Below are 27,794 nucleotides of genomic sequence, written 5' to 3'. Positions count from 1 at the left end.
CTTTCAGCGAAGGTGAACATGCACACTGTCATAAAAGATGACCTCCGCATGACTCACCTGTCCTCTTTCATCTCCTCAAAGATGCACTTACTGTATACATAACATGACAGTAGGGTGAAGAAAAGGTGATAGGCCACCAGCAGCTCTGAAGATGCCGAGTGGTTTAAAATGTTTGTCTCTTTGTCAGTGCACTTAACACAGTCACAGTGAGGATAAAAGCTGCTGATGCCACAAAATAACACAAATAATCTCTGAGTCAGTTTCAGCAGTTGCATGTTCCTGGATTTTTTTTTTTTTTTTGCTGTCCCATTTGGTGTACCTACCATAATGGCCCTGTTTTCACCTGTATTAAGATGATTTCAGTGTTCTGATCGTAAGTGGTCAGCTGTGACATATTACCGTTCACACCTGGTCTTAATGTGCCTTTTAAAGGCGTCTCCTGTGGCCACTTGTGTTCGGATTTTGTCTAGACCCTCCCCTCTTATTTCATCACACTTTACATCACTTTTGTGGGAGTGCCGAGTTCAGGGCACAGGTAAGACTGAATGAATGAAGCCATTACGCTGCTTATGAGTGAACAGTAAAGGAAGCGAATGGAAAGGAGATGAATGGTATCGCTGATTTCAATCAGATGTTTTGGCACAATATAGTGAAGTTTGAATCAATTATTTTTGTGTGCTTTCTCAAAATGCTCAGATCACTCACAAGTTAGGTCGAGTTGGTGGCCTTTTGTGGCTGTTAGAAATCTTTCAACCATGTAGCAGTCCAGTTGAATGTGTTTTCGACTACCTCTGGAAGTGGTTGAAAGTGGACCAGCTCAAAACATTTTAGACCCTGTTTACACCTGTATTTATCATTGAGTATGTTTACATGGACAACAATAATCCGATTTTAATCCGATTAAGACAATACTCTGATTAAGAATCTACCATGTAAACAGAGATTTTTGATTACCTTAATCTGGCTAAAGTCATATTCGAAGTAAACAGAAATCGAATTAAGACATGGGGAGTATTCCTATTTTAGTCACATTACTGAAGTGCCGTATAGACGTGTAAACACCTTAATCACATTATTACGTCGTGTAGGACTTTTCGCCACATTTTGCGACAGGATACACACTCGGCAGTGCTCAACCGTTTGACGGCAAGTAAAAGAGCTTCAACACTGCCATCGTCTGTATGCACGTTCAAATAATTAACTGCACTTGAAGCTTTCATAAAATTAAAGGTCTTCAAGGTCTTCAGGATACTAGAAACTTCTTAGCTGCATCTGAAATCACATACTACATAGTCATAGCACTGAATTTGGTTTGAACCTTACTTTGGGACCATTAAAAAAAGAAAAACGTTATAAAAAATTATCTATATAGTATAAATATGGATATCGAAGTAAACAGAAATCGAATTAAGACATGTGGAGTATTCCTATTTTAGTCACATTACTGAAGTGCCGTATAGACGTGTAAACACCTTAATCACATTATTACGTCGTGTAGGACTTTTCGCCACATTTTGCGACAGGATACACACTCGGCAGTGCTCAACCGTTTGACGGCAAGTAAAAGAGCTTCAACACTGCCATCGTCTGTATGCACGTACAAATAATTAACTGCACTTGAAGCTTTCATAAAATTAAAGGTCTTCAAGGTCTTCAGGATACTAGAAACTTCTTAGCTGCATCTGAAATCACATACTACATAGTCATAGCACTGAATTTGGTTTGAACCTTACTTTGGGACCATTAAAAAAAGAAAAACGTTATAAAAAATTATCTATATAGTATAAATATGGATAGTATGAATGAAATCCAGATGTACTACATTTGAATGTGAGCTTGCCATCGATTGCTGTCGAAAAGTTTAAGCGGACAAAGTAATTGGAGAAGTTTGGCATACAGTATGTCTCCAGAGAGAAGTCTGTCATTTCACAAAAAGATTGAGTTATGACGTATTAAAAATGACTAAGTAAAATAAATATATCAATAAAAACATGCATGGATGAATAATCCATGCATGGGTGGAGCCTCTGCTTTTGGAACAAACTTACAGTAGAAGTAGCATTTTGTATATGCTACAAAATGCCAGTTGAGGCCACTTCAAGGTGCACACACACCCTCAACCCATTTTTACCAGAATTTCATGCCAGATTGTCTCATTCAATAGCCAAGGTCTAAAAGCAAACAGACTTTTACAGCAGGTCTGCGTTCTCTCCCCCACCCTTCTCTCTTTGTGCCAAACTGGTGTATTAATAGAAGCAGATGGTGGGTTTGTTCATTGATGTTGCATCTGGTTGTTCCTGACTGAACTTTCTCTACTGTGCCGCACCATTTCCTGTCCCGCCATACCTCAGAAGGGCTGCCCATCCCAAATGTACACATTCTTCCTCTCTTCTGGATTGGATGGCAATTCTCCTTTGCCTCTTGTCCTGCCATGCAGATGTGATGAGATTCTCATACACTTGAAAGGGAAGTCGGTGTCTCTGAAGTCTCTCACCTGGCCCGTCCTCATTGTATTGGGCAGAGTTGTGTGCAGGCCAGCTCTGAGAGATCTGATGTCTGTGTGTTTGGTGACTGAGAGATCAAATGCATTTTACCGCTGCACTTTTACTTGCTCCAGCACTCTCTGGCCTGCTCACATCAGATATTAAGAATGACTGTGCCAGCAAATGTGAAAAAAAACCCAGTGGAATTTAGATGTTGTTACACAGACTGTTTAATGCAGCTCAGAGGTGGCTTGAATGCATTTACACTGCATTTGCATTAATAATGCTTTGAGATTTTTATTCCGCGTGAACATGACATTTCGAGACACACTTCTAGGTAAAGGCGATTCCAAAACACTAACAGTGTGAATGTAGCCATAGCCAGAAAGAAGAAGAAAAAAAGCAAAAACTGGCTGAATTAGACATGGTGGAGGCTGCTGGAGTCTTTCAGTCCCGGATGTGTCTGGGATGTAGGTGTGCATTTGCTTTTCACCTCTTTTCTTCATTCCCTCAGTCAGAGACACTCTGGAGACATGAGAGAAACTCATAGGCTGTGACTCACAGGCTAAATGTCCAGAGTACTCACTGTAAATTAAACAACCTCTGTTTAGCGCCTATCTGACACCTCTAAGGCATTCACACAATCTGTCATCTTTTGTCTGCCACGATCAAGAATCTTAATGTGCTCTTATCTGCAGAATTACCTTGATAGTCAGTGCTAAAGCGTTTGCCAATTTTACGTGGGTGGGAAACGTTTTTGTGACTCCCATCTCTCCATTTAAACAAACACATGCACATACACACCTCTGTCAACACTCCTCACCCCCTCTTTCTCTTCCCAAAGCCTTGCATCACTGTGAGAGAGGCTGTCTCCCTTCTTCCCCACGCTTCATGGCCTCAGCCTGTCTGTCTGATAATATCAGGCTCTCGGAGATTAGCTCCCATGAGGGTGTTGTTAAACTGGTTACCTCAACCTACCATGTTTTGCTGTCTAGCTGTAAGCTATCTCCCACTTTACAAGCTGGAGTGCGTCGGTTCTCTGATAGCACAGTCTTCATTGTCCTTTCTGTGCACTGTGTGTCCAGGACTCAACAGCCTTATTGTGTTACAGCAGCACAAGGTGCAATTTTAGGCACAACCGTCACTTAGCAATCAGACCGTGTGAAGGAAAGATAATAGACCTGGCAAACATTGTGGGACAGGGGAATAAAAAATAGCTTGTTCTTCTTAGAACTTTGTAACCCACGCCGCCACCCAGTCATTAAGAAACACAGTGCTTAATTCATGTACATCTTAAGACGTTATGTTCAGAATGCTGAAGACTTAATGTGCATACTTGCTAGATTCTGTCCCAGCGATGGTGGTCCAGTCAGACTAGGGATGTCACTGTGGTCAAGGGCTCTCATGTGAGGTACGACCAGCCGACAAATTCCTGTCTAAGCATTGGAAACGCAGCTGTATATATATTTCTCCTAAAGTCTTGTAAAAAAAAAAAAAAAAAAAAAAAACTCCAAGAGCATACTGTGGTGTACATACCAACAAATAATCTTATGGCAAAGTACACATAGTAGTACTGAGAAATACATTTTTAACATTTTTTTCATGCCTAAAGTCAGTGGGGGTAGTTATGACTGGTGCTTGCTAAGGCATGCATCATTATTACCAGCGTCGGCGCCACGGGGGGGGCTGAGGGGGCCCGGCCCGGCCACCTCAGTCACTGTGCCCCCTCACCTCTGGTGCCGTCTCCGTAGTGGGCGCCCTGATTTTAGTCGGTGAGGTTTTATGGAGCTGTAAACACGGGAATCTCCGACCGCATGCAATCTTTGACGAACACCCAATTCATATATCAAACTAGGCTATATGTTATTAAATTGTACATAGGCTATATATCAGATTATTTTATTTACAAGTTTCATGTTTGTGCTTATCCCGTTTTTTCCCCCGTTGCATCTGAAAATTACTTTCAGAAACATTTTTTTTTCAAAGCAGCCCCCAAAAAATTGTGCCCCCTCACTTTGTGCGCTCTGGCGCCGACCCTGATTATTACTATATCTCATTCCAGTGTTTTCTACAAAATGTATCCACCCTTCACTCAATCTCTCTTTCAGCCTATCTATATATATATTTTTGTGCAATATTTTCCCATTGTAAATAGTGAAAATTATATAATAATTAATTATATAATAATTGGTAACACTTTACAGTAAGGTTCCATTAGTTAATGTTAATGTATTAACTAACATGAACAAACAATGAACAATACATTTATTACAGTATTTATTAACAGTATTAGTTAACTAATGTTAACTAATGAACCTTATTGTAAAGTGTTACCTAATAATTACATATTAAAATACTGAAATATTGTTTTAAGGTTTTTATATTATCAAAACTGTTGCAAAAAGGAGACAAAAAATGACAATCCAATATAGTAAGCAGAAGCTCAATTGTACATGCTTGATGCGCGAGAACAAACCTCATTGGTTCTCACACATCAAGCAAGCAAGTTTGAGGGTCCATTTACCATATTTGATCTGCTGTATGTATGTGTGTTCATATATGTGAATAAAAGCCTAAATTAAATCTGTTCATCAAAATGCGATCATCAGAAGACTTGGATTAAATTGCTTGATTCAAATGGATTATATTTATGATGTCTTTATTAACTTTTAAAGCTTGAAAATTTTGGTTGCGTGTACTTTCAATGGATAGAGAAAAATGATAAATGAATATTAAAGTTAAATGAGAAAAATTAATATTAAAGACATTTTCATTTGTTTTCTGGAGATGAACAAAAGTCTTAAGTGTTTGAAATGACCTGAGGGTGAGTAAATTATGTTTAAATTTTTGAATGAACTATACTTTTAATGTTGATTCCAGAGTATGTGAGCAGAGTGGAGTGGGAGAGGAGTGAGGAGTGGAGAGGCGTGATTTTTGATTTTATGCCAACAGCCCGTAATACAACTGCATTTTATCAAGAATTCACGCATTATCATTAGCTAGCTTGACAGATATGTGGATCACTCAAATCAGAAAAAAGGTCAAGGTTATAATGACGGCGATGGACGAGTGTGGGAGGTTATTTCTCAAGCATGTTTGTTCGTAGCATGTGGATACTCAATATTGATTGGGTGAATTCACTTTTTAAACAGTTTATTGTACAGGTAGTTAATCTCCGCTCTACACTAATGTGCTGCTACATTGCTGCACACGCGCACACAACACACAAGCTTAGGGGTGGGCGATATGGCAAAAATATCATATCACGATTTTTTAGAAATATCACGGTTTTATCACGATTCTTTGTCATGTTGGTTTTACTATTTTGCAAGTTGTCTGAGCATTACAGCCAAACTAATTTCCCTATTATAAAGACAAAGCCTTTCAAGGTAACAAAATGTAAAAAAAGAATGGCGGATATTTAGGCCAAAGTGGGTGAAGATAAAATTTTTTGTCATTGTTTTATATTTGTTATAAACAAATAAGAACAAAGATACACATTACTAATAAACATAATATACAAATAAAACAAACAGTGTTTTATTTTTAGGTACAATAGGTGTATTTAGCAGGAGCATTCAAGAAATCGAATGAACAAATATAAGAATAAAACACTATATAGATTGATTCCTTTTAAAGCAACTGTATTAAAGTGTTTGCTATTTGTCTTTGTGTTTTGCTGTTTTATTAACATTAAAGCAATATTTCACCCAAAAATAAAAATTCTGTCATCTGTCTGTCAATTCTGTCATAGTGTTTTATTTTTATACCATCATTTACTCACTCAAAAGTTGTTTTAAACCTGAATGAGTTTCTTTCTTCTGCTGAACATAAAAGTTATTTTGAAGAATGTGGGAAACCAAACAGTTGCTGGGCCCCAGTGTCTTCCATAGTATTTTTTCCTACTATCAAAGTCAGTGTGGACCAGTAACTGTTTGGTTACCCACATTCTTCAAAATATCTTCTTTTGTGTTCAGCAGAAGAAATAAATTAATAGCTACAGGTTTGGGACAACATGTGAGTAAATAATGACTCATAATGTAAATAAAGAAATTAAATTTTAGGGTGAACTATCCCTTTAATGACAGTCGGCAGCATGTTTAGTTATGTCCCTTTAAGAGCTGCACGCATCTAATATACAGGCATGCATCCGTTTTTCTCTCAACTTTTTACTTTCATTTTAGACATAAACAACTAAGTCTATATGTAAACATTGTGTGTTTTGACAGTATTAGCTCAAAAGATAACCTAGTTCAGAAATCAGGCGCTGTTTGACAGGGTTTTTAGTGCGCACGCTTCGGGTACGCGCTCAGAGAAAGCGCATGTCAGAACAGCGCGTGAATGAAACGGTTAACCGGCAAGGCTTTAAAGCACATGCAAATAATGTACTTTTGTGATTGCGAATAAGTGCAGTGTCCCGTGAGAGTAACTCTACCGCTGAATTAACACTGATGTGAATGTAGTATGTGGCGTTGTACAGTATATTGAGGCGGAGTCGCCAGAACTGCAGCTGATAGAATGTGCGCTGTAGCACGATACTACAATATTTCTTCAAAAGCAGATTGTGGAGACATTTTTATCATCCACGATCAAAAATCGTCATATCGCACACCCCTATACAAGCTCGGACATAACATACAGATTGCACGCACATAGAAACATTCAGGAATGCAGAAAATTATTTTCAATGCTGTCCTGTGATTTATCAGCTTAAAAACAGAAAAGCTACAGCATATTCTTTCTGTTTCTGAAGTACCTATAACCCTCAGCTTCGCCATAGTAGAGAGATGCTGCACAGACAAGCGAGTTAAACAGTCATTTAATATAGACGTGGGCTAATTGTAGTGTTCCAGTAAACCACGTTAAAACTATTCTTCTAGTATTGTGTATTTATTTTTCATTTAATATAAGTTCTGAACAGAACTTTGTGATATTTCAAAACATACCGAAATACTTTAGCCACAAATTTCAACATGCAACAAAGGCGGAGCCGTGTTTCTGATCAGTTGAGCGAGGAGCGGGAAATGCTGAACCCGGAGCGGATTCCGGAGTGATTACTGAATGCATGGAGTGCGGAGGAGAAATTGTTGCTGCTCCACTCCACTGACATTGATTCAGTAAGCAACTTCAGTGCTGACTGATTTAGTCCTGTATCTTATGAGTTTGTAAGTCTTACAAATAATTAATTAATAGTCCAACAATTAATGAACAGAATTGGCTCAAAAGTGTCATTTGCTTGTGAATCAGACTAAATTCGTACTGTTGTTTGTGTTTTTGTATGACTGCAAATTACCCTAAATCATACAGCTTTACAGACACGGTATGTACATGTGTCAGTCTTGTGTTTCAAGAAAATGTATTAAAAATAATATTACAAAAAAAAAAAATCATACAGCTTGTTGAGAAGAGATGTTGTTACTTTTCTAAATGATTTTGGGTTTTAACAGTTACACTGATGGAGGGACCCAAGCATTTTTGAGACTTCAGGTGTTTTTGTTGTTGTTGTTGTTGTTTACATAAGCCAGTTAGCAATCACCCAGAGCACCCTAGCAACCACCCATAATACTAACAACATATCAACCCTTATTTACCATGCAGAGCACCATAGAAAATGTAAATATTTAATTTATAATTTGTAAAACAGATTTGAAAGTAATTTCCCGCTCTCTGTGCCGCCGCTGTGGTGGTCTCAGTATGCCAGTACTCTGTTATTCCTGGAGTGCTACATCAGAGGCTGGGCCGATGGCTTGGAGCCGCCTGGTCCTGGCTGTGATCCAGCAGGCGACGGCAGTGCCAGAGCGGGAGGGAGGCGCGGGCCCATCTCCAGAGGTGTGGGTGGCCTGGTGGGCAGCTCAGTCAGCAGCAGTATTGCTCTGTGCCCCAAGGTGGTCTGTACTCTGCCTTTTGGTGGTCTTACTTAGTTTCCCGTTCTTGCTGTTTGTTAGTGATTCAGCTCGAGTCACACACTTCAAAGCCAGTTACAGTCTCTTTCTCTTTCTCTCACTTGCTCTCTCTCACATTTCTACACATTTACAAGACATACAAACATCCAACCAACACCTCCTGACCTCCACATCCCTCCTTAGATGAGCACCAGCTATCCAATGCTACAGCTCCTTTCATTCAGTTTTTTTTGTCTTTCTTTCAGCCTAAAATCTGATCAGGAAAAAAAGCATACCAAGCATACCAAAAAGCATACCATGCATACCATTAATTGCATTAAAAAAAAAATTCAGGTTTGCTGTGCCTGTTTGTAGGGCTGCACAATTTGGTGAAAATGTTGTGACTATATACAGTATTAATATGGCAATAATAATAATGCTAACTAAAAAATGCAGGGAGCCCCTAGCGCTTCTTTTTTGTTGATAATAAGTGCTTCTCATTACAAGTATTGGAAGATGGTTGGCTGATGTTGCGTTCCCAAATGCAAGTTAAAGTGCCACAAACTCATCTGTGAATAAATAGCTGCTTGTGTAAGAACATGGTGCTACGCTTCACGCTGAAACACACAGCACATATATTTATTTAATTAAATTGCAGCCTTTCGCACAAATCGCACAAATAAAGTTGTGCAAATATAATCAAACGAATCCATATCATGATTTTTTCAGTATTATTTGATTAATCGTGTAGCAAAGAAAACTGGCCAACCAATAAGATTTTTGCACTTATGGTCAAGTGCCAGTGTATTTGGTGTTTTCTGATAAACACCAGAGTGAAAAAATCTGAACAGTTGTTTGAAAACATGTAAATACCGTTGGACATCAGAAACAGAAAGCTGCAGTGAATTTGTGTTTTCTTTCAGCTACCGTATATTTCGCATTGGCCTGAATAGACAGTTTGCATGTGAAAATCCGAATTTTCATGCCAAACATTTTTAAGTGTGAACAGGCCTTCACTCTTGAAGCATTTTTTGGGGGCAGGGTCACAGCGAGGGCAGAGGTGAGAGAGATGTAACAAAAGGCTGAATGCTGCGGCGTCAGCCTGAGCTTTTGGAGTGTGCTTGACTGTTGGGTCTCTCTCTCTAAAGCTGTAATTACAGTCAGCACAGTTCAGTGCACCTTGAGTGTCCTCTCTCCTCAACGGCCAGCTGTACTGGCCGGCATCCTGTGTCCATTCTACATTCAAGCCAGCGGTTAGCCTGCTGGATGGGTCAAAGTCAGTGTTGTGTAGACAGCAGAGGGCATATAAGAGCACTTTAGTAGTGGAAACATCACACATCGACTTCCCAGCACAGAAAGGACAAATTCTAGAGCAAATGAAGGGTTTTATCAGGATGAACGTGAGAGGGATGAATGAAATCCCGTGGGTCCGGATAAGCATTTATTAGCGAGTCGAGGCTAACAGACTCCCCCTCTTCCTGTTCTTTTGCTATTTATACATTCATACACATCTTTAATCATTTATACAGCAGGAAGAAGAGGGAGTGGGTTAATGAAACGGATGTGGGCTCTTGGAAGGCTCGCTGGGTGTTGGTTTTGGCGGTTAATCATACTGTCATCTTGAGTCTGTCTCTACTCGTGAACCTCTGCTTGCCTGGTGTGAGTTGACGAGGACAACAATCGAGCTGAGGGGTCAGAGGTCACAAGTGAGTGAGTAGTGAGCAGAGTTTGATTGGCACATTTGTTGAGCCGTGTCTGTCTGCGTCACAGTTCTGCTCTCTGTGCTGCGTCTGCAGAAAATTGACTCGTTGTCCCTCAGAAGCCACGCTGAGCGAATGAAGCATTACCTCACAGGAACACTGTGCCCTTTAACAGAGCTGCATTCTTACTCAACCTTGACTGAGATCGACTGAACACAATCTGTCCTTGGACAAATGACATTGTCTGAGTTTCACATTTGCTAAACTCAGACTGGTACGATTTCAGATTTAATCAGACTCTTTCATGACATTAAAAAAAGTAAATTATACATATCGACAGAGTGCCTTTTACAGTTCTGGCCAGGTTATCATTAACTAAAACTAAAATTAAAACCATTTTAGTTACATGAAATAAAATAACTTTATACTTAAACAAAAGAACCTATAAAATAAACGTATTTTATTTTATCTTTGCCAAAACATATTTTTTCATTTTCTTTCAGTTGAACTTGATTAGTAAAATAACTAAAACTGAAAAAAATTAATAAGAACTCAATTTAAAATGTTTAAAAAATAGCTAAAAAATAAAAACAAAAACTAATACAAATCACAAAACAACAACATTACTAAAACTTTAATTAAAATGAAAATGGAAATGAAAAATATGATAATAAAAACGAATTCAAAATATTAAGAGCTAATAAGAGCTAAAACAGTAATCAATGATATTAAAATAGCATTGGTTCTGACAATTGTTTCCCCAACATGTGCATATCTATTTGTGTTTTGATGTCAAAACCAAAGGAAAACAATGTGGTTTGCTTGTCTTGCTGGTTTTTTCCCCTCAGTTTTTCTATATAAGAAAACATACTAACATAGAGCAATAATAAAATAATAATAAAAAAGATATATAAAATTTAAAAATAATAAAACATATTTTAATATTATTGAAAAGTAGTTTTTATATAAATCTCAAATTTCAGATAAAAATATTAATACAAAATGATTAAACAAATAAATAAATACCGGCTAATCGAAAACAAAATAAAATATATTTAACTGCGACTAAAATGCTAATCACAGTTATCAGCATTGCGTATTTAATTTTTCAATTTTGATTCCTTCGATTACAATTTTGTGTTGTTGACCTCGATATGACACACAAAATGTACTCAATTATAACTGCAATGTAAACACATGCGTTGTTAATCAATTTAACCATTTTGTGCCTTTAAACAAAAGACATGGATGCCAACAGTTTAACCTGTGTTGATTTGATCAATTCTTGATTAAACTAAAATTAGCAACCTGGGATGCTTTATTGTCCAGAAGGTGTGATCGTTAGTAAGCTGCTGTCATCAGAGGCGTCATGTTTTGTCCTTGTTAAGCTGCAGCTAAGCAGTGTGTTCTCTGGACCGTAATGTACTGTATGGATGGCCCCTTGACCTCTGGGTCTGTGACCTCACACTAATTTTGTCACTGCATTAATAACAAGTTGTTATCCAAACCTCTTAACCCCTTCTAAGTATGTCTGGTGTGCAACCAGATAAGGTCAGCCCCCCAACACCGAGCTCCGTGTAGAGATACCAGCCCTGTGCCAGTGGAACAGGAGACAGCCATACACTCTTCCTCTGAATTCTTGATAAAGCTATGTCTGGGCTTCTCAGGAAGTAGGATATAAGGGTTTGTTGTGCTAGAGATTATGCGGCTGACCGTGTAGCAATATGGAAGCCACTCTGTTAAACATTTCCCATGTTGTCAGAACTGATACTTGCACCTTGTCTACATCAGACACGAACAGCAAAAAATAAAACTGCTTCCATAATAATCACGCATCTGTTGGGTTACTAAAAGACCTGTTACTGTCCATTGTTTCATTAATATCAATGAAACAATTATATTAACAATAAAAAGAGAAAACTATGCACTGCTCTTATGTTCTTTAGTACTGACTTGGATAATGATTGTTTTTTCCTCCCGATAGTGCCGCCTTTGAAGATGTTTCATTATTCATTAAGGAACTTTTGCAACATTGACAGTTATTTAACAAAACGTTGAACTCATTTGATCTGAATAATGACACTATTGTCTTCTTTAGAGCTGCTTGCTATTTATAGCTGGACAGAATTTGTGTCATAATTTATGAACTTTGTAACATCGACACTGCTATTGAACTGAACCGAATAAACATTGAAATGACTTGACCTCAATAATGACAATTGTCTTCAGTAGAGCTGTTTTAGTTGAAATTGATGCCATTTTATATTTGTTGACATTTTACAACACTGCTATCTTCCTGTTTATTTCTGTGAAACAATCTGAATTGTATAAAGCACAATATAAATAAATGTGACTTGAGTCTACTTGTTTTAATTTAAGTATGTATATTTTTATTTCTATTAATATTTATTTCTATTTATTACTTTAAATATGTTTAATTCTATATTTTATATTTATATTATTAATGTTATAATTTAATTTATATTTGTATTTCTTTTCTTTATTTAAAACAAATGAAGTGTTCATTAGCATATTAATTTTGCTGTGCTATTTGACTGGTTTTGGTATCTACTACTGACATTTTTGTATTTCAGTATCAACCTTGCAGGTATCAATGTTGCTTTATTTCATTCTCAGTAAAGTTAGGAAGTTAGAAGGCTAACCGCCCTCTTTTTATCTCGTGGTCGATGAGAGACCACCCATTTGACTCCACCATTTCCTTTTTTTCTCTTGCTTGAGTCTGCACTGCCGGCTCTGTCTCTCTGCACTTGTGCACATGTGCTCATTGTGTATGAGATGAGTTGGCAGAGTAACCGGTGACGATGGTTTACGGAAAGACTGCTCTGAACTGCTGGCAGCATGTGATCTTCTGTTCAAACACACACAGCTTGCTTTAGTTCTCCCTCCTGCAGTCATAAAGCAGACCAAGTGAAAAGCCCCTCACTGGGGGCCTGACGCACTAAACACCCCCAACCTCTGCAGGAGTCAAAGTGGCCCTGTGCACCTCCTCAGAGAGCTTTTGCTATCTCACTATGTGTGTTAACATACAGACAAATTTCCTGTCTTGCACGCTTTGTAAGAAAATTCTGTTATATGTGACCCTGGACCACAAAACCAGTCATAAGGGTAAATTTTTCGAAATTGAGATTTATACATCACCTGAAAGCTGAATAAATAAGCTTTCCATTGATGTATGTTGTTAGGATAGGACAATATTTGGTTGAGATACAACTATTTGGAAATCTGGAATCTGAGGGTGCAAAAAAATCGAAATATTGAGAAAATCGCCTTTAAAGTTGTCCAAATTAAGTTCTTAGCAATGCATATTACTAATAAAAAATTAAGTTTTAATATATTTACAGTAGAAGATTTACAAAATATCTTCATGGAACATGATCTTTACTTATATCCTAATGATTTTTGGCATAAAAGTAAAATCTATAATTTTGACCCATACAATGTATTTTTGGCTATTGCTACAAATATACCCCAGCGACTTAAGACTGGTTTTGTGGTCCAGGGTCACATATGTAGTTCATGAATCACAGGACTTGAATGATGTGTAACTTTGATCTTCTGCTGGCTGCTCATAGTAAACGAAGCAAAGTGCATGTCAATATCAACTTTTCATTTCTTTTCAATCCAGGTCTGTGAAGATAATCGAAGATGTCGTCTAAGATGCAAAGCTCTAATAATATAGCCCAGGCCAGAAGGACTGTTCAACAGCTACGGGTAGAAGCTAACATAGAGAGAATAAAGGTAAGCGTAATGTTCATTTCACTTACAAAAATGTACTGTGGCATACCATGGTATTACTGTCAAAATACTGTGTTACACATTTGGACACAGTTGATTGAATGTATGTTTCTCATAATCCAAAAGACGATTTGAAAAGGTCAATAAATTATGCCTTTGCATGAATATCTTTACAAAACTGACATTTTAATTGAATTAAAAAATAAAATAAATCAATAAATACAGCCGTTTGTGAAGGGAAAATAGCCAAGATATGTATAGCGTACTTGGAAACTCCTTCAAGACAGTTAAAATGGCATTCAAAGTGGCACTTCATGAATTTGTTTGAGAAAATAAGTATGCAGAGCAGTAAATCTAGAAAATGGATGGCTTGCAGAAGCTAAATTATAGGATATTTATAATTTTTTTGCTCAATATAAATTCCTGTACTTCCATTTGCGTTATTTTTAGGGCTGTCAGTTTAATATTTTAGTGCATTTTATTTTTGTTTTTTACCACATAACAAATTCATCCCTAGAAAAACCTTTGGCCTTTTAAGCTAGGATGCTAAGAGAGTCTCCTTAGTCCCTACCTACCTTGAAGTGCCACCTGAATGCCAATCTGTAGTCAGCGTGGCTCCAATTGTCACTACAGGCTGCACTAGATTTACAAGAAGCTTTTTTATGTGTTTTGGCTGTTCATTTACAAGACATTAGCATTTTGGGGGCTTGAAAAAAGTAAACTTTTGAAAACGGGTTTCAAAGTGCAAGTTTTTGAAAACAATACTATTATCGTCTCTGTGTAAACTACGGAAACACAAATTTGTGAAAACAGTGACATTATGTGCATGCAGGCCTGGCATACATAATACAGTGTTTTTAGTCTTTTTTCACTGATCCGTGTGAACAGGGATCATTTTGACAACGTTGTCTGTACCCGAAACTTTTTAAAAATGCAAGGGAAAAACTTTTCAGTCTTTCAGTCTTTTGTTGTCATGTAAATGTACCTTTAGACTTTTAATCTTGAAACAGAATCTTAAATACCCTTACGAAAAAGAAGTTTATTCAAGTGTGCTATTAGTATACTTCTTTTAAACTAAAAATAGGAAAGTATACTTTTAGTCTACTTTTTATGTACTTCTCAGAAATGGGCTTTATGTACTTCTCAGAAATATACTTAAAATGACATTTAAGTATACTTGACTTATACTTAGAAAAAGTCTAAATATATTTTAGCTATAATTGTGCTCCTAGAATCCGTGTTTTCATTGTTATACTGTAGGGGGCGCTAGTACACATCTTCTGTACAGAATTTCCAAAAAACACAAGTGAAGAAGAAACCGAAACAACAGATGCTTCCACATGTATTCTAACACGATCATCAGACATAAAACAGTATCAAAACTATGTAACATTATGGAATAAAATGTCGACCAATGAAGAGGTAATAATAACTGTCAAGCTTTGGGGTGTTGATCGACTTTATCTACGTTTTGATTATCATTCTGAATCCAATTCATAGTCTTTTTTCAGCTTTTTGTTCAAAATGTCCACATTTTTTGTGAACTTATCCACATTCAAGTGTTTAAAAAAAGAATGCATGAAGCTAGAATAAAATGTTTTTGTTTACAAGCAGATACCCTGTTCTTTTGATGTTTTGTATGTTCAGATATTCATGTAACAAAACATATACAAAGTCATACCTAAATAGGGACATAGTAGTATACTTAAAGTATGATGTAAAGTTCACTTAAAGAAAACTTACGAGTATACTTGTAGTATAAAACTACTAAACTAGTAGTTTACTAAGACTACTTCAAAGTGTACTAAAAATGCTACTAAGTATTTAATTAGAAAACTATCAGTATACCTAGTTCACTTTTAGTATAGTTGCAGTACAAACTAAACATTTTTATGTAAACTAGTTGTGTACTCAAAGTTTACTACTGTTATACTTAAAGTATACTTTTATATACTAGAAAGTGGGCCAATTTAGTCCCAAGGAGTATTGAAATAGTACACTTACAAGTATACTACTAGTACACTGATATTTGTATACTTACTACATAAAGTATACTTAAAAATATACTTGAACTTTACTTAAGAATACTTACTAAAATAAACTTGAAGTATACTACTTTTTGGTAAGGGTATGGAGCAGCCACAGATAGACAAACTGAAAAATTGTGCTGGTAGAATGCAAGAATGCCTTGGGTGAACAGCCCCTAAGTCTAGTAGCTCAGACAGATTGGCAAACTTGATTGTAAATTGGACTGTAGACCACTTATAGGCTTATGCTCAGTGACGAGGTTCATACTTCACTGCATAGACAGAAACAGTCTATTCTCCTTTTGTGTTTTGCAGGACAACAAATGTCATAGAATTGACAGAATTTTCAGTTTTTTAATGAACTACACCTTTAACGACAAGTTAATAGTTAATTTAGTTGTACGCCAATCACGCAAATCTGTATGCACTCCTTTCTTCTTAGAAACACGAAACACGAAAGAAGGTATTTTGAAAAATGTCTCTGTGTTTTTGTCCATACAATCAAAGTCTGTGGGTTTAATATTGTAAGCTTTTCCATCCACATATTTTATGCAAATTTTGGTATATCGCTTTAAAAAAACACCAAGATGTGCATAAAATCTTAAAATGCAAATATAAAACAACTTATGTTCTCAATTAAGGTGGATATTTTTTAAAATCCAAAATCCGAATAAAAAACAATGGAAACATTTACCGAATAAATTCCTCTGTGCACAACAACAACAACAACAACAACAACAACAAAAAACTCACTTTGCCTCAACAGATCATGTGATAGGATAACTGAACTAACCAGCGCACCAATCTCATCGCACACCATCTCAAATGTTATTTTAATAATTTTAAATTGCCTGAGCCAAAGTCCATCATCAAAATCATTTGGTATAACCCATAACTTGTTCCCAAACATCAGACATCTGAATGCAAAATAACATGACAGCGTTTGTTATTGCATTTAATCTGCCGCAAATCATTTATTCTGTAAGAAAAAAGAGCCACAGGCTTCCCCAGTTGCAGAAACTTTCATTTTAATTATGGATACTTTGCCAGTATTGCAGAAAGTGATGATGGAAACAGGTGACATGGAAATGTTTTTTTATTTGCAAATGCAATATTCTAATTTCCTGACAAGTTAAATTCACAACTTTGGATGGAAACATAGCTATTGACATTCATTGCAAGGCCAAAAAAAGCTAAAAAACTAAACAAAACAAAAAACAGTTGAAATATTTTCCTTTTATGTTTTGCATGAATTTTGAATGAACTATCCCTTTAATGACAAATGAATACATTTACAAGTCACACGAATCTAACAATTATTGTTCATATTGTATCTCCTCTTTGCAGGTGTCTAAAGCTTCTGCAGACCTCATGCATTACTGCAGTGAACATGCCAAGTATGATCCTCTTCTAATGGGCATCCCAGCTTCAGAAAACCCTTTTAAAGATAAAAAGCCCTGCACGATATTGTAGTGGGATGCTTGAACTCTTGATGTATGTTTTGATGTTCCCTTTTATTTTATTTTTTAATAGAAAGAATATGATCTTCAAACATTCATTCACTATTCGCCTTAAAATGAGCTAAACCCCAAGCTATTATTTGTATCCACACTAGAAATGTTCCTGTTGTCTATGAAAAGGAGAGTCAAAGCTCCTAGTAAACAAATCATTTGTGGTGCAAAGACAAAACCAACCTATGAATGAATTTTTCACTTTAGGGCACAGCACAGATGAGTTATTTGCATTGTGATAGTGTCTACTGATGTGGTTGTGTCTTCTGCAAATAAATTGTGAGGTCAGAGTGGGCAGCTCTCAGTCGTGCTGGTATCATGAAGCACAGGAAACGATTATTTTTAATGACTGCACTCTTTCATATATATCTGCAGATAAGCAGAGCCTCATCAGCGGTGCTTTGACCCCATCTGATGCTTTTAAAGGCGTCCAGTCACAGGGAGATGTGGGGGGATTGATGTGAGGGCTGTAATGTCAGCTTCACGAATGTGTGAAGGGTGCTTGTGCTCAGTGGAGGAGGAAACAGGTGTCTTTGGAGGCGTCACATTGACGTAATGCTACTCCGGCCCTCCCTCATTAACTCACTGTGTCTGAACAATGGAGTGATACAAAGCTAACCCCTCCTGTCAAATCACTACACGCTAGACTGTGCCCTTTTTATTTTCTCGCAGTAAACCAGGTGAACTGTGTTTGAAAAGTTCAACAACTGCCAAAACGTGCAGATCAGCATTTTAAGAGTAATACAAGGTGGTGTTAATGCATTTGTATGGAAGAACAATGGAGTGATACAAATCTACCCCCCCCCCCTGTCAAATCACTGCACGCAAGACTGTGCCCTTTCCTTTTTCTCGCAGTAAACCAAGTGAACTGTGTTTCAAATGTTCAACAACTGCCAAAACCTGCAGATCAGCATTTTAAGAGTAATACAAGGTCATGTGTTCATGCATTTGTACGGAAGTATTGTTTATCTCCCACTTTTTTCTTCTTCTTTTAATTAGTCAAACAAAATTTGGGAAACACTTTACAATAAGGTCCACTTCGTTAAAATTAATGTATTAGGAATCACAACTAGCAATGATAAGCAAATTTCATTGTTAATTCATAATATATCAGCTAATGTTAACTAAAACAACTTGAAATGTTAAAAATGTATTAGTATGCACTACCATTCAAAAGACTGGGGTCAGTAAGATTTATTTATATATATATATATTTTTTAAGAAATGTATATTTATGCTAAGCAACAACACATTAAATTAAATCAAAAGTGATAGTAAAGACATTTATGGTGTTACGAAAAAATTCAAATAAAAATATCAAAGTTTAGAAAATGATTTTAAGCAGATAAATAATAAGAAATGTTTCTTGAATGGTAGTGTATGTAGAAATGAACATTAACCTATTAACTAGCCATTATAGGTTGTACTGTAAAAAATATTCATAGTTAGTTCATGATACATTTAAATGTAAAATGTTATCTTATTGCAAAGTGTTACCAAAATGTGTTTGTTTTACCCATTTCTTCATTCTTTAAATGCCTGCTTTCAGTAAATGGGATGAGATTTCACCTACTCAGAACCTCTGAATTTGCATTAGAATACTTTGTCTTGTGTTATTGCCCTGTGTTTGTTAGATACAGTAGCAATACTTTATTGCAGATCATGGTACGTAATTTATTATAACCCTTTAATGATTATTTACGAGATGCCTTATGTTAATGTACACATTTCTTCTCATTGTTTTGATTCATAATCATTGTCTCTTTTTTATGACAAAGTTGTAACGTCATTGTGCCATCTCATTCTGGGATCTAACCAGCAATAGAAACTTATGCAGGGTTTCATATGGTTTTTCTCTACACATACACTGAGCACATGATGATTTCTCTGATTGTAGTTATTTTTGTGACTGTTATAATCATGCATTTAGACATCATTCCACGTTTACAACTCCTGTACCTTTTTTGTAACACTCTTGTGAATTGCCATGCATTTAATGAAAGTGAGTGTGTCTTGCCTTCATGACACAGCTGGCAGAAAACAACGTCACCAGACCAGCTGAACCAGCTTTAATGAAGTATTCCTGCTCTGACTCGTTCACTGCCACGCTCCTGTCTTGAGACGACAGCCAGATTTAAACTACTGTGAACCAGCGGCGCTGCTGTCCGACAGACATCTTCACTGTGTGTCTTCATGATTACACATCTGTCTCATGGCTCAGGCTGGATATGCCTGTGCATCATGCAGCTGAACTTGTACATGTTCTTAATCTTATCTGAACAACAATATGCTTTGAATGGCAATTCCAGCCTTGCTTTCTTGTTGAGTGATGCTTTTAATGTGACATTTTTGTAATGTTTCCCAACAGTGGTATTGCGTTCTCTCAGTGGCCTGTTGTTAATTGGACTGTTGTGTTTTTCTTGATGCTGTGGTCATTTCTGAAGGTGCTTTTGTATTGAAATTTTGACATGCACAAGCTAATCAGTCTGCCTTCTTACAGTATCTCTTTTTACCTTTAAAAAATATTTTAATATGAAGAGCATTCGGTGTCACCATATTTGAATGAATTTTCCTCCTTCCTTTCTTTGTGCTGAAATTCTAGATCTGGGTCCCAATATACTGGGTTGTAGATGTTGTCTTTTTCCAACTAAATATAGATTTATTCTCAATCTTGTGGTCTTGTTTGTATATGTTCTCTGGTGAGTCCAGTCTAACATTTGCATGTATTTATTTATTTACAAGCAGAACTAATATTAATAAATGCCATAGAAGTATTGTTCATTGTTAGTTAACGCTAAAGTAGTCAACTAATGTTAACATATAAGACCTTAATGGAAAGTGTTACCAAAAAATTCCTTTCAAATAAATCCTGGGAAAAAAATATTGTATCACACTTTCCATAAAGATATTAAGCAGAAAAACTGTTTTCAGCATTGTTGACAATAAATAGAATGTTTCTTAAATCAGCATATTAGTATGATTCCTGAAGAATCTTGTGGATGCTGAAAATTCAGCTTTACTATTACAGGAATACATGCTAAAATATATTAAAATATAAAAGAGTTATTTTTAATTGTGATAATATTTTGCAATATTAGTTTTTACTGTATTTTTTTGATCAAATAAATGCAGCCTTGATGCATTATAATAACTGCATAGTCTGTCATAGGTGATATATATTAGTGTGTGTGTGTGTGTTTGTTTTGCCATAGTTTATTTTATGTCACTATTGGGAGAGGATAATGTGTATTTAATTGCTGCCTCATGCTTTCCCTCAGCAGCCAGGTGTTCATGGTCACTATTCCCACTTGCTCTAATTTCTCTGATATTGTTTTATTTGGGGCTTCAGGTCAAAGCCCTTTTGTTATGCAATGATCCCAGTAGAGCTCCTCTCATACCTGCTGCACTCAGAAACAGGTCAGGCTGTATTTACTGCCCTATATCGATGTAATCAGCGGACCGTCTTGTCTATGATTGATGAAGTGGCTTTGTGGTCGTGTCATTTTTAGTGATAGAGTTACCTCTCAGCTCGGCAGAAACCCCATAATCCTGTATGAGGAAAACAAGGAGCCATATATCACCTTTTGTTTATTTGTTAGTATTCAGCTATATACCAGAGCTTTGCGAGACCACAGGTGTCCATTAATGATGAATACTTTGTATTTCAGGATGTACTATTCATACTACACAGTAGTCTGTATTTGACTGTAGTATTGCTCTTCTGAGGTGGCCTTGCGGCTGCAGAACCTTGTAACGTTACTTGTTTTCAGGATGCTTTGATGAATATAAAGTTCAAAAGAACAGCGTTTATTTAAAATATATTTTTGTAACAATATGAAAGTCTTTAAAGGGGACATAACTCTCCAAACTCCGAAGAGTTTTTAGTTTTATCAGATTTATAAAAGACGTGCCGTGGGCGGAGCTAAAGAGTCACGAGCACGCGCAGCTTTTGCGTAGCGATTGTCTGCAATCTGTCGACGTCGACATAAATAAAACAGGGACAAAAAATTAATTGACTTAAATTTTATTTCATTTATTTATAAAACATTTGTCTCCGAAATGCCGAGAACAAACACACTTGCACAACTCCGTTGCTGCCCTGGAGAAACCATTTATTTATAAAACATTTGTCTCCGAAATGCCGAGAACAAACACACTTGCACAACTCCGTTGCTGCCCCGGAGAAACAACTGCATCCACTGTTCCATTAACGCTGGGTTCTTTGGGAAGCTGAACAAGGTCATCTTTCCCTCCCAACCAGAAACACTCTTCTTTGGTGACATTGTTGATTTCGTGGTCTAAAAACAAAATGACAAATCCTTCTCAAGCAAGTCCTGTGCAGCGCAGCCAATGGGCGTGTGTGCTCTTGCTCTGGTTGACGTGTGCACGCCTCACGCTACTTTTCCGAGAGAAGTGCCCATATAAGGAATTCCATCCTTTATGACGTCATACAGGGCTCAAAAAAACTTTCCGACACTTATACGAACCCTGAGGGAGTGTATTTGGCACAAAAATACTCCATCATATGTCCAAGTCGTTTTTTTTTTTTTTGACACTTTGGCCATGTTTAGCATGAGAATCCAAATGTGCGTCCCAAATCGCATACTTATGCAGTATTCTGTGACGTTTTGTAGTAGGCTATAAATAGTGTGAGTAGTGCATTCACACTGAAAATTCCAAAAAGAAAAAGTGCACTTTAAATACCTGGATGATGCACTTAACCAAAAAAACGAAGTGTGGAATGTTGGACACTTCATGCACTCAACTGTCGCAGCTTTAATTACGTAGCGAAGGGGGAGGGGCTATCAGACCCCGATAAGAATGACAAACTAACCTTATATAATTCATACTATACATGGTTGAGTACATAGTGCACAAGTACATACTGTACAGTGCTGTATAGTGCATCATTTGGGATGCAGCTCAACTCTTTAACTGTGTAAGTAATTCAGAATGCATGAAATAGCATTGAAACACTTCCCCTTTAATGTCACTTTTGATACGTTTCTTTCTTTAATTTCTTTAAAATAAATAAATCCATCCATCCATCCATCCATCCATCCATACATACATACATACATACACTCTTAACCTGTCCCTTAACTTTTTAACAGTATAGTATAATATATAGTATTATATAGTATAATCACTTAACATAACCGTATAGTATAATATAGTATAATCACTTGATATGGCAAGTAAAGGGTTAATTACAATAGCTCTGTACTCCTCTGAGAAGCTCAACATTAAATTGTCCTTTATGCACTCCGGGTTTGATCTGTGGCACTGCAGTTGGCCTTTAGAAACATTTGCATTCCTCATGTGTGTGTGGGAAGAGTCAACTTCTCACTTCCACCTAAAATCATGGTGCCAATGATCCCAATGAAGAATGGAGTTTCCCAGCTCTAGGCACTTTTGGAGAGAAAGTACCATTGTGTCACTCCATTTACCTGCAAACCTGTATTTAGCAGGATGAGGTTAATGGCAGGCCAGGCAGTAGAAACTCCAGAGGTCATCGCAGCAGGGACATAATGTCAGCCCTGTTTACTTATAGTCAGCCTAAGTACAGAAATACCCCTCCCAAAATGGCCCAGTCTGGCTCTCTGACTGGGCTTTTGCACCACAGTTAGTGTAGAGTGAGTAAAGGTCCCAGTGTAGCTTCAAATTTATTTCTCAACTAAAACGCTATTTTATTTTTCCCCCTCCTCCCTCCCTACACAACATTTTAAAACAAAGGAAGGACTCCCAAAATGCCGGGAACCCGAAGATAGAAAGACTTAGCAAGATTTACTTTGAACATTTTCACTTAGAAATTGCAAGTAAATTTTACAAATAATTACAAAGTAAATGTAAGTAACACATTGAATTAAATTTGAAATTTTGAAGTAGAAAAACTGAAATAGTATTTTCTTGTAAAACTCCAATTATCTTTGTTTTATTTACAGTTTGGGGGGGGGGATTACAGAGTAGTTATTTTTGTAATTTCTGACAATGAACGCAACAATATAAATACAATTAATAAATTAAAAGCTTAAAATTAACAGTTTAAAATACGGAACATATTCCAGAATGGTTGAATTAAAAACAAGTAACTTATTTCTAAATCAATAAAAGACTGTTTTATATTCCCTTTTAAATAATTATAATACAGGACCGCATTAACAACATAAGTTATGGTCTTTAATTGCAGTAAGTCTGCAAAAGGGTCATGCCCATCATTTAACAGTCCATCTGACCTCCGACAGTCTGATCACATTTCATTGAGTAGATTCCAGTTGAACGCACTCCAGTCTCTCAGCTCACTCTTAGTACTCTAATCCAGCATGTGTGATTCAGTTTCCTGTACAGTTCCCGGCAAACTTGTCGTTCCCTGGCAGCACTGTGAACATAGTGCGGAGTCATTCTTCCTGCTCTGAGGTGAAACCATGAGTTGCCGGTCCAACCGGACAAAAAAAAAACAAAAAAAAACACACTTCTGATCATTGAGTTAGCTGGAAAACATATCATCCATTGCATTTCGTTAATCCCCCTCATGTCTCATTCTCAGTGGCAACAGGCTTCATCCAGAGCAGAATACAAATCTAGTGCAGGAGCCCGTAAAAAGCTCTGACATAGTTTGTCCGATTCTGTTCATCGTTCGGGCAGATTGATAACCGGCACCCACTGGTCCAAACCCCGACTGTCTCTGCAGAATCGATTCAGTTTGCTGAGAGCTGGATCCTTCCACGCGGATGACTGTGGATTCTGTGAAATAAAAGAGAAAAATTGTAAAGTGCACTTGTGCAATGCATTCTAGATCAATTCAGAAGGTCCACAGCAAGAGTCTGGCAGTGAGTGGTTTTAACAGCAGCTGGTTAATGGACAAGCACTTGTTTTCAAAGGGCCTCTCTCTAATTTGTTAAAGATGGTCACTTCACAGAGCTTTTCTTTCAGGAAACGGTGTTTGCAGAAATGCCCCAGAGTTGCACAGGAAGTTCTGCGAATACTAAAGGCAGCCACAGAAGTTCAGAACTGCTATTAAATCTCACTGAAGAGCTGCCAGTTTACTGCAGCCCAAGACCGGCTGGAATTCCACATCACAGACGCTCTAATGGATCATTGAACTTTAAACTACTTCAGTCGTTCCGCCCTCAAAGAGTTTAACTAAACCTTCCTGGCAGTTAATATGAATATGCATGAACTATTCTGCAAATGTGCAGCTGTGATCGGTCTGTGCACTCAAGGCTACCTCGCGTGTGAGCAATAAACTAATACTAGGAGAATGAAATGACACATACGGTGACTAATACGCAGTGGAGGTCCATCGACTCTCCTCCCGGTTTCACACCCTCCAGGATCTCTGCCAGACGTCTCATGTTGTTCACTCGTAAGATATCGATGTCATTCTCACAGCAGAATGCTTGAATCAAGGTAAAATGAATCTGGAGTGCGACGTCTTTCACATCCTCCTCGTCTGTGGCCAGCAGACACAAAACCACGTTGTCTGGGTCCCTAGGAAAATGACGATGAAAGTACATTTAAAAATGTGCAAAAACAGAAAAAGATTATATGAAAATAGTTACTTTTTTTCCTTTGTCCCCAGTTTGTGCATCTGCCCTTCTACAAATCACAACTCCATTATGCAAAATAATGAAAAAGCCATCATGATCCAAGATGTTAACTCTCTAAGTGCAAGTAGAAGTTTTTTTTAATTACTTTATCTTATGTTTTGTTAGTAGTCGTAGTTTGTCTCTAATAAACACCTTGTAGTCTCACTTTAAGACTAATGACGGCCAGATGAAAAAATGTTAACTGGTTACCTATATCCCAGCATTTATTGCATTGCATTTGTAGAATGCAATGACCCATTTATGGTTTGGAATTGATCTGCAATGACCACTTACGCATTAAGTGATTTCGCAGCCTCATAAACTCCCACAGTGATGCAACCCTGAGGTAATGCAGCAGTCAGGACCTCTTCCAGTGCCTTTTCAACCGAGTCCATTCTAAGAGATGATTCGAAAACACACATTAGCTTTCATTTACACACAAAATGAACAGTTTTATTCTCTTAGAGAGGATAAAAAATATAGGGAAACATTCTGCATGAACGAGATTTGCAGTTGAATAGAGGATATGTAATCAATGTCACGACTAGTAAGTTACTGTCGTTTGATCAAACTTCTGCACGCAACGCAGCAAAGCATTTTAAGCAAGTAACGTAACGTTAACAGGAGGCCATGTGCAGCGACAGAGGCGTTCAAGTAAAAGTCATTTACGTTATAGAAGCACACGAGCAGAATAAAGAGAACATTTGTATTAAAATTTCGAGAAATGATTTGTGAACCTCGTGATCTTTCAACGGCACAGACAAATATGCAGCACCAGTACGTTTTATACGAGAACATACCTTTCCGTTGCGTTGTCTCCACACGGTTCTTCAAAAGTCATATTGCACATTAGAGACGGATATCCTTAGTATGTGTCGCGCACTGTTCTCCGTTAGCATGTAAACCTGTGCAATCCAGGGCCTCGAATATGCTGCTGGTGCTGAATGCAGTGATAAACTAAACTGACGCTGGTATCTGCAAACAGTAGAGTACTCACGCCAGCCTCATTTACATACCTTCACTGATTGGTCAGCTCACGTGGACGAGCATACAACCTAGTAGGGGTGATGTTAGTTCACAGTGCATTAACTAATGTTAACAGATAAAACTAATTTTTTAAAATGTTTAAGTTTTGAATATTAACTGACATTAATATATTCTATATAATTATTGTTCATATGCACAATAATTTGTAGGCAATCACCCAAGAATATACTGCACAGAATATAATAATAATAATAATAATAATAAGAAGAAGAAGAAGAAGAAGAAGAAGAAGAAGAAAAATTAAAAAAAAGTTGCTTCAGGCCAACAATAATCTTTCTAAACGACGAGAAGTGATCAACGTGATCAAAGTGACATCTGGTGGCAGGTTAGCAGGGTTGCCAGGTTTTCACAACAAAACCCGCCCAATTGCTGTAATGTTTCCTGATCCAATAAAGAAATAGTTTTGTAACAAACTGATTTTTATTCTATTTTCAGGACGGGAACCGGAGCAGCCACAGCACAACTTAACTTCTGCTTCCTAATCGACAAACACGCTCCCGGTAAGTGTAACACTACTGACACCTAGTGGTTAGTTTTAGTACTGTCAAATACAAATACATTCTATCACTACATCCCCTTTCCTTTAGATGTAAAGATCAAGTTATTCCAAGTAATTATGCAAACTTATAGATTAAACAATTAAATTAAACAACCATTAAGCAAGCAGTGTACAAATTATAAGACTTAATACAACATATTACAGTCTCAAGAATTATTTACATTGTGCAGTAATAATCAACATTACATTTCCTTTTTTTTTCATTTTAACTCAAATACTTATGTTATGCTTGAGCATTATTCACAGGTTAAGTCTATCAGGGGGCTTCACTGTGCGTTTTGATCTTCGCAGTACTGATGAATATGCATCCTCAGCTGGTTCCTTGTCATCCAGTACTGGAAGCGTTTCGGATGTTTTTTGTGATACTGCACAGTCTGTGTCCTCTGTGGAAGTATCCACTAGTACTGTCTCTTTTGTTTTCAACAGACTCCTCCGATTTCTCCTCAGGATTTGACCATCCTCTGTCCTGACCGTGTACGACCTCGGGTTCACCTCATCCAGGACTGTGGCTCTTTTAGACCAGGTACTGTGATCCTCAAGTCTTACTGTGTCATTATTGGAGAGTGGTTCTAGGCCTTTTGATGCCTTGTCATAATTAGCTTTTTGTCACTGTTTCAGGTGCTGTTGTTTTCTTTTTAGGTATTTGTTCTTGTTTGGTGATGCTAAGCAAGGAAGTGTGGTCCGTAGTCTGCGCCCCATCAGGATTTCTGCAGGAGACGCACCATGTTCTAGTGGAGAAGTACGGTAATTCAGCAGAGCTAAATAAGGATCCGATCGACTGTCTACTGCTTTCTTGAGCAGTAACTTCACTATGTGTACTCCTTTCTCTGCTTTTCCATTCGACTGCGGATATAATGGGCTTGATGTCACATGTTGAAACCCATACTCCTCAGCAAATTTCTGGAAGTCTTTGCTACTGTAGCATGGCCCATTATCGCTGCAAACCACCTGTGGAATGCCGTGTCTCGCGAAGATGGATTTCATATGTGTAACCACCAGTGTTGGGCAAGTTACTCTGAAAATGTAATCAATTTACTGATTACTCCTTTTAAAAGTAATCACGTTACTGTTCTGATTACTTTATTTCAAAAGTAATTAGTAATTAGTTACATTACTAGTTACGTTACTTTTTTCTCCATTAAATTTATGAAATCCCAGCATAGACGCTCCTGATAAATATTTGTTATTAAAGCATTAACATTCACAGAACACTGTTATTTTTAACTAAAGCAAGCAGCTG

At 37.2% G+C, this 27,794-nt stretch overlaps 2 protein-coding genes across 2 annotated transcripts; one reads left to right on the top strand and one right to left on the bottom strand.

Annotated features, from left to right (window-relative positions):
* The first annotated feature begins 478 nt into the window (after positions 1–478).
* On the top strand, positions 479–18,043 carry LOC107705318 (guanine nucleotide-binding protein G(I)/G(S)/G(O) subunit gamma-12-like). The gene is made up of 3 exons (XM_016508574.1): positions 479–535; positions 13,712–13,824; positions 17,196–18,043. Exons 2-3 carry the CDS (start codon positions 13,732–13,734, stop codon positions 17,319–17,321), a joined length of 219 nt encoding a protein of 72 aa, XP_016364060.1. The 5' UTR covers positions 479–535; positions 13,712–13,731; the 3' UTR covers positions 17,322–18,043.
* Positions 18,044–23,372: 5,329 nt separating this feature from the next.
* On the bottom strand, positions 23,373–25,987 carry LOC107705317 (growth arrest and DNA damage-inducible protein GADD45 alpha-like). Its single transcript, XM_016508572.1, has 4 exons — positions 25,749–25,987; positions 25,243–25,344; positions 24,637–24,850; positions 23,373–24,103 (listed from the first exon to the last, which is right to left on the bottom strand). The coding sequence occupies exons 1-4, from the start codon at positions 25,796–25,798 to the stop codon at positions 23,990–23,992; spliced, it is 480 nt and encodes a 159-aa protein (XP_016364058.1). The 5' UTR covers positions 25,799–25,987; the 3' UTR covers positions 23,373–23,989.
* Positions 25,988–27,794: the final 1,807 nt, after the last annotated feature.

This window comes from Sinocyclocheilus rhinocerous, unplaced genomic scaffold (assembly GCF_001515625.1).
Source record: "Sinocyclocheilus rhinocerous isolate Xijiao unplaced genomic scaffold, SAMN03320098_v1.1 scaffold1766, whole genome shotgun sequence".
NCBI classification, from domain to species: domain Eukaryota; kingdom Metazoa; phylum Chordata; class Actinopteri; order Cypriniformes; family Cyprinidae; genus Sinocyclocheilus; species Sinocyclocheilus rhinocerous.
This window is presented reverse-complemented; position numbering and strand designations above follow the sequence as displayed.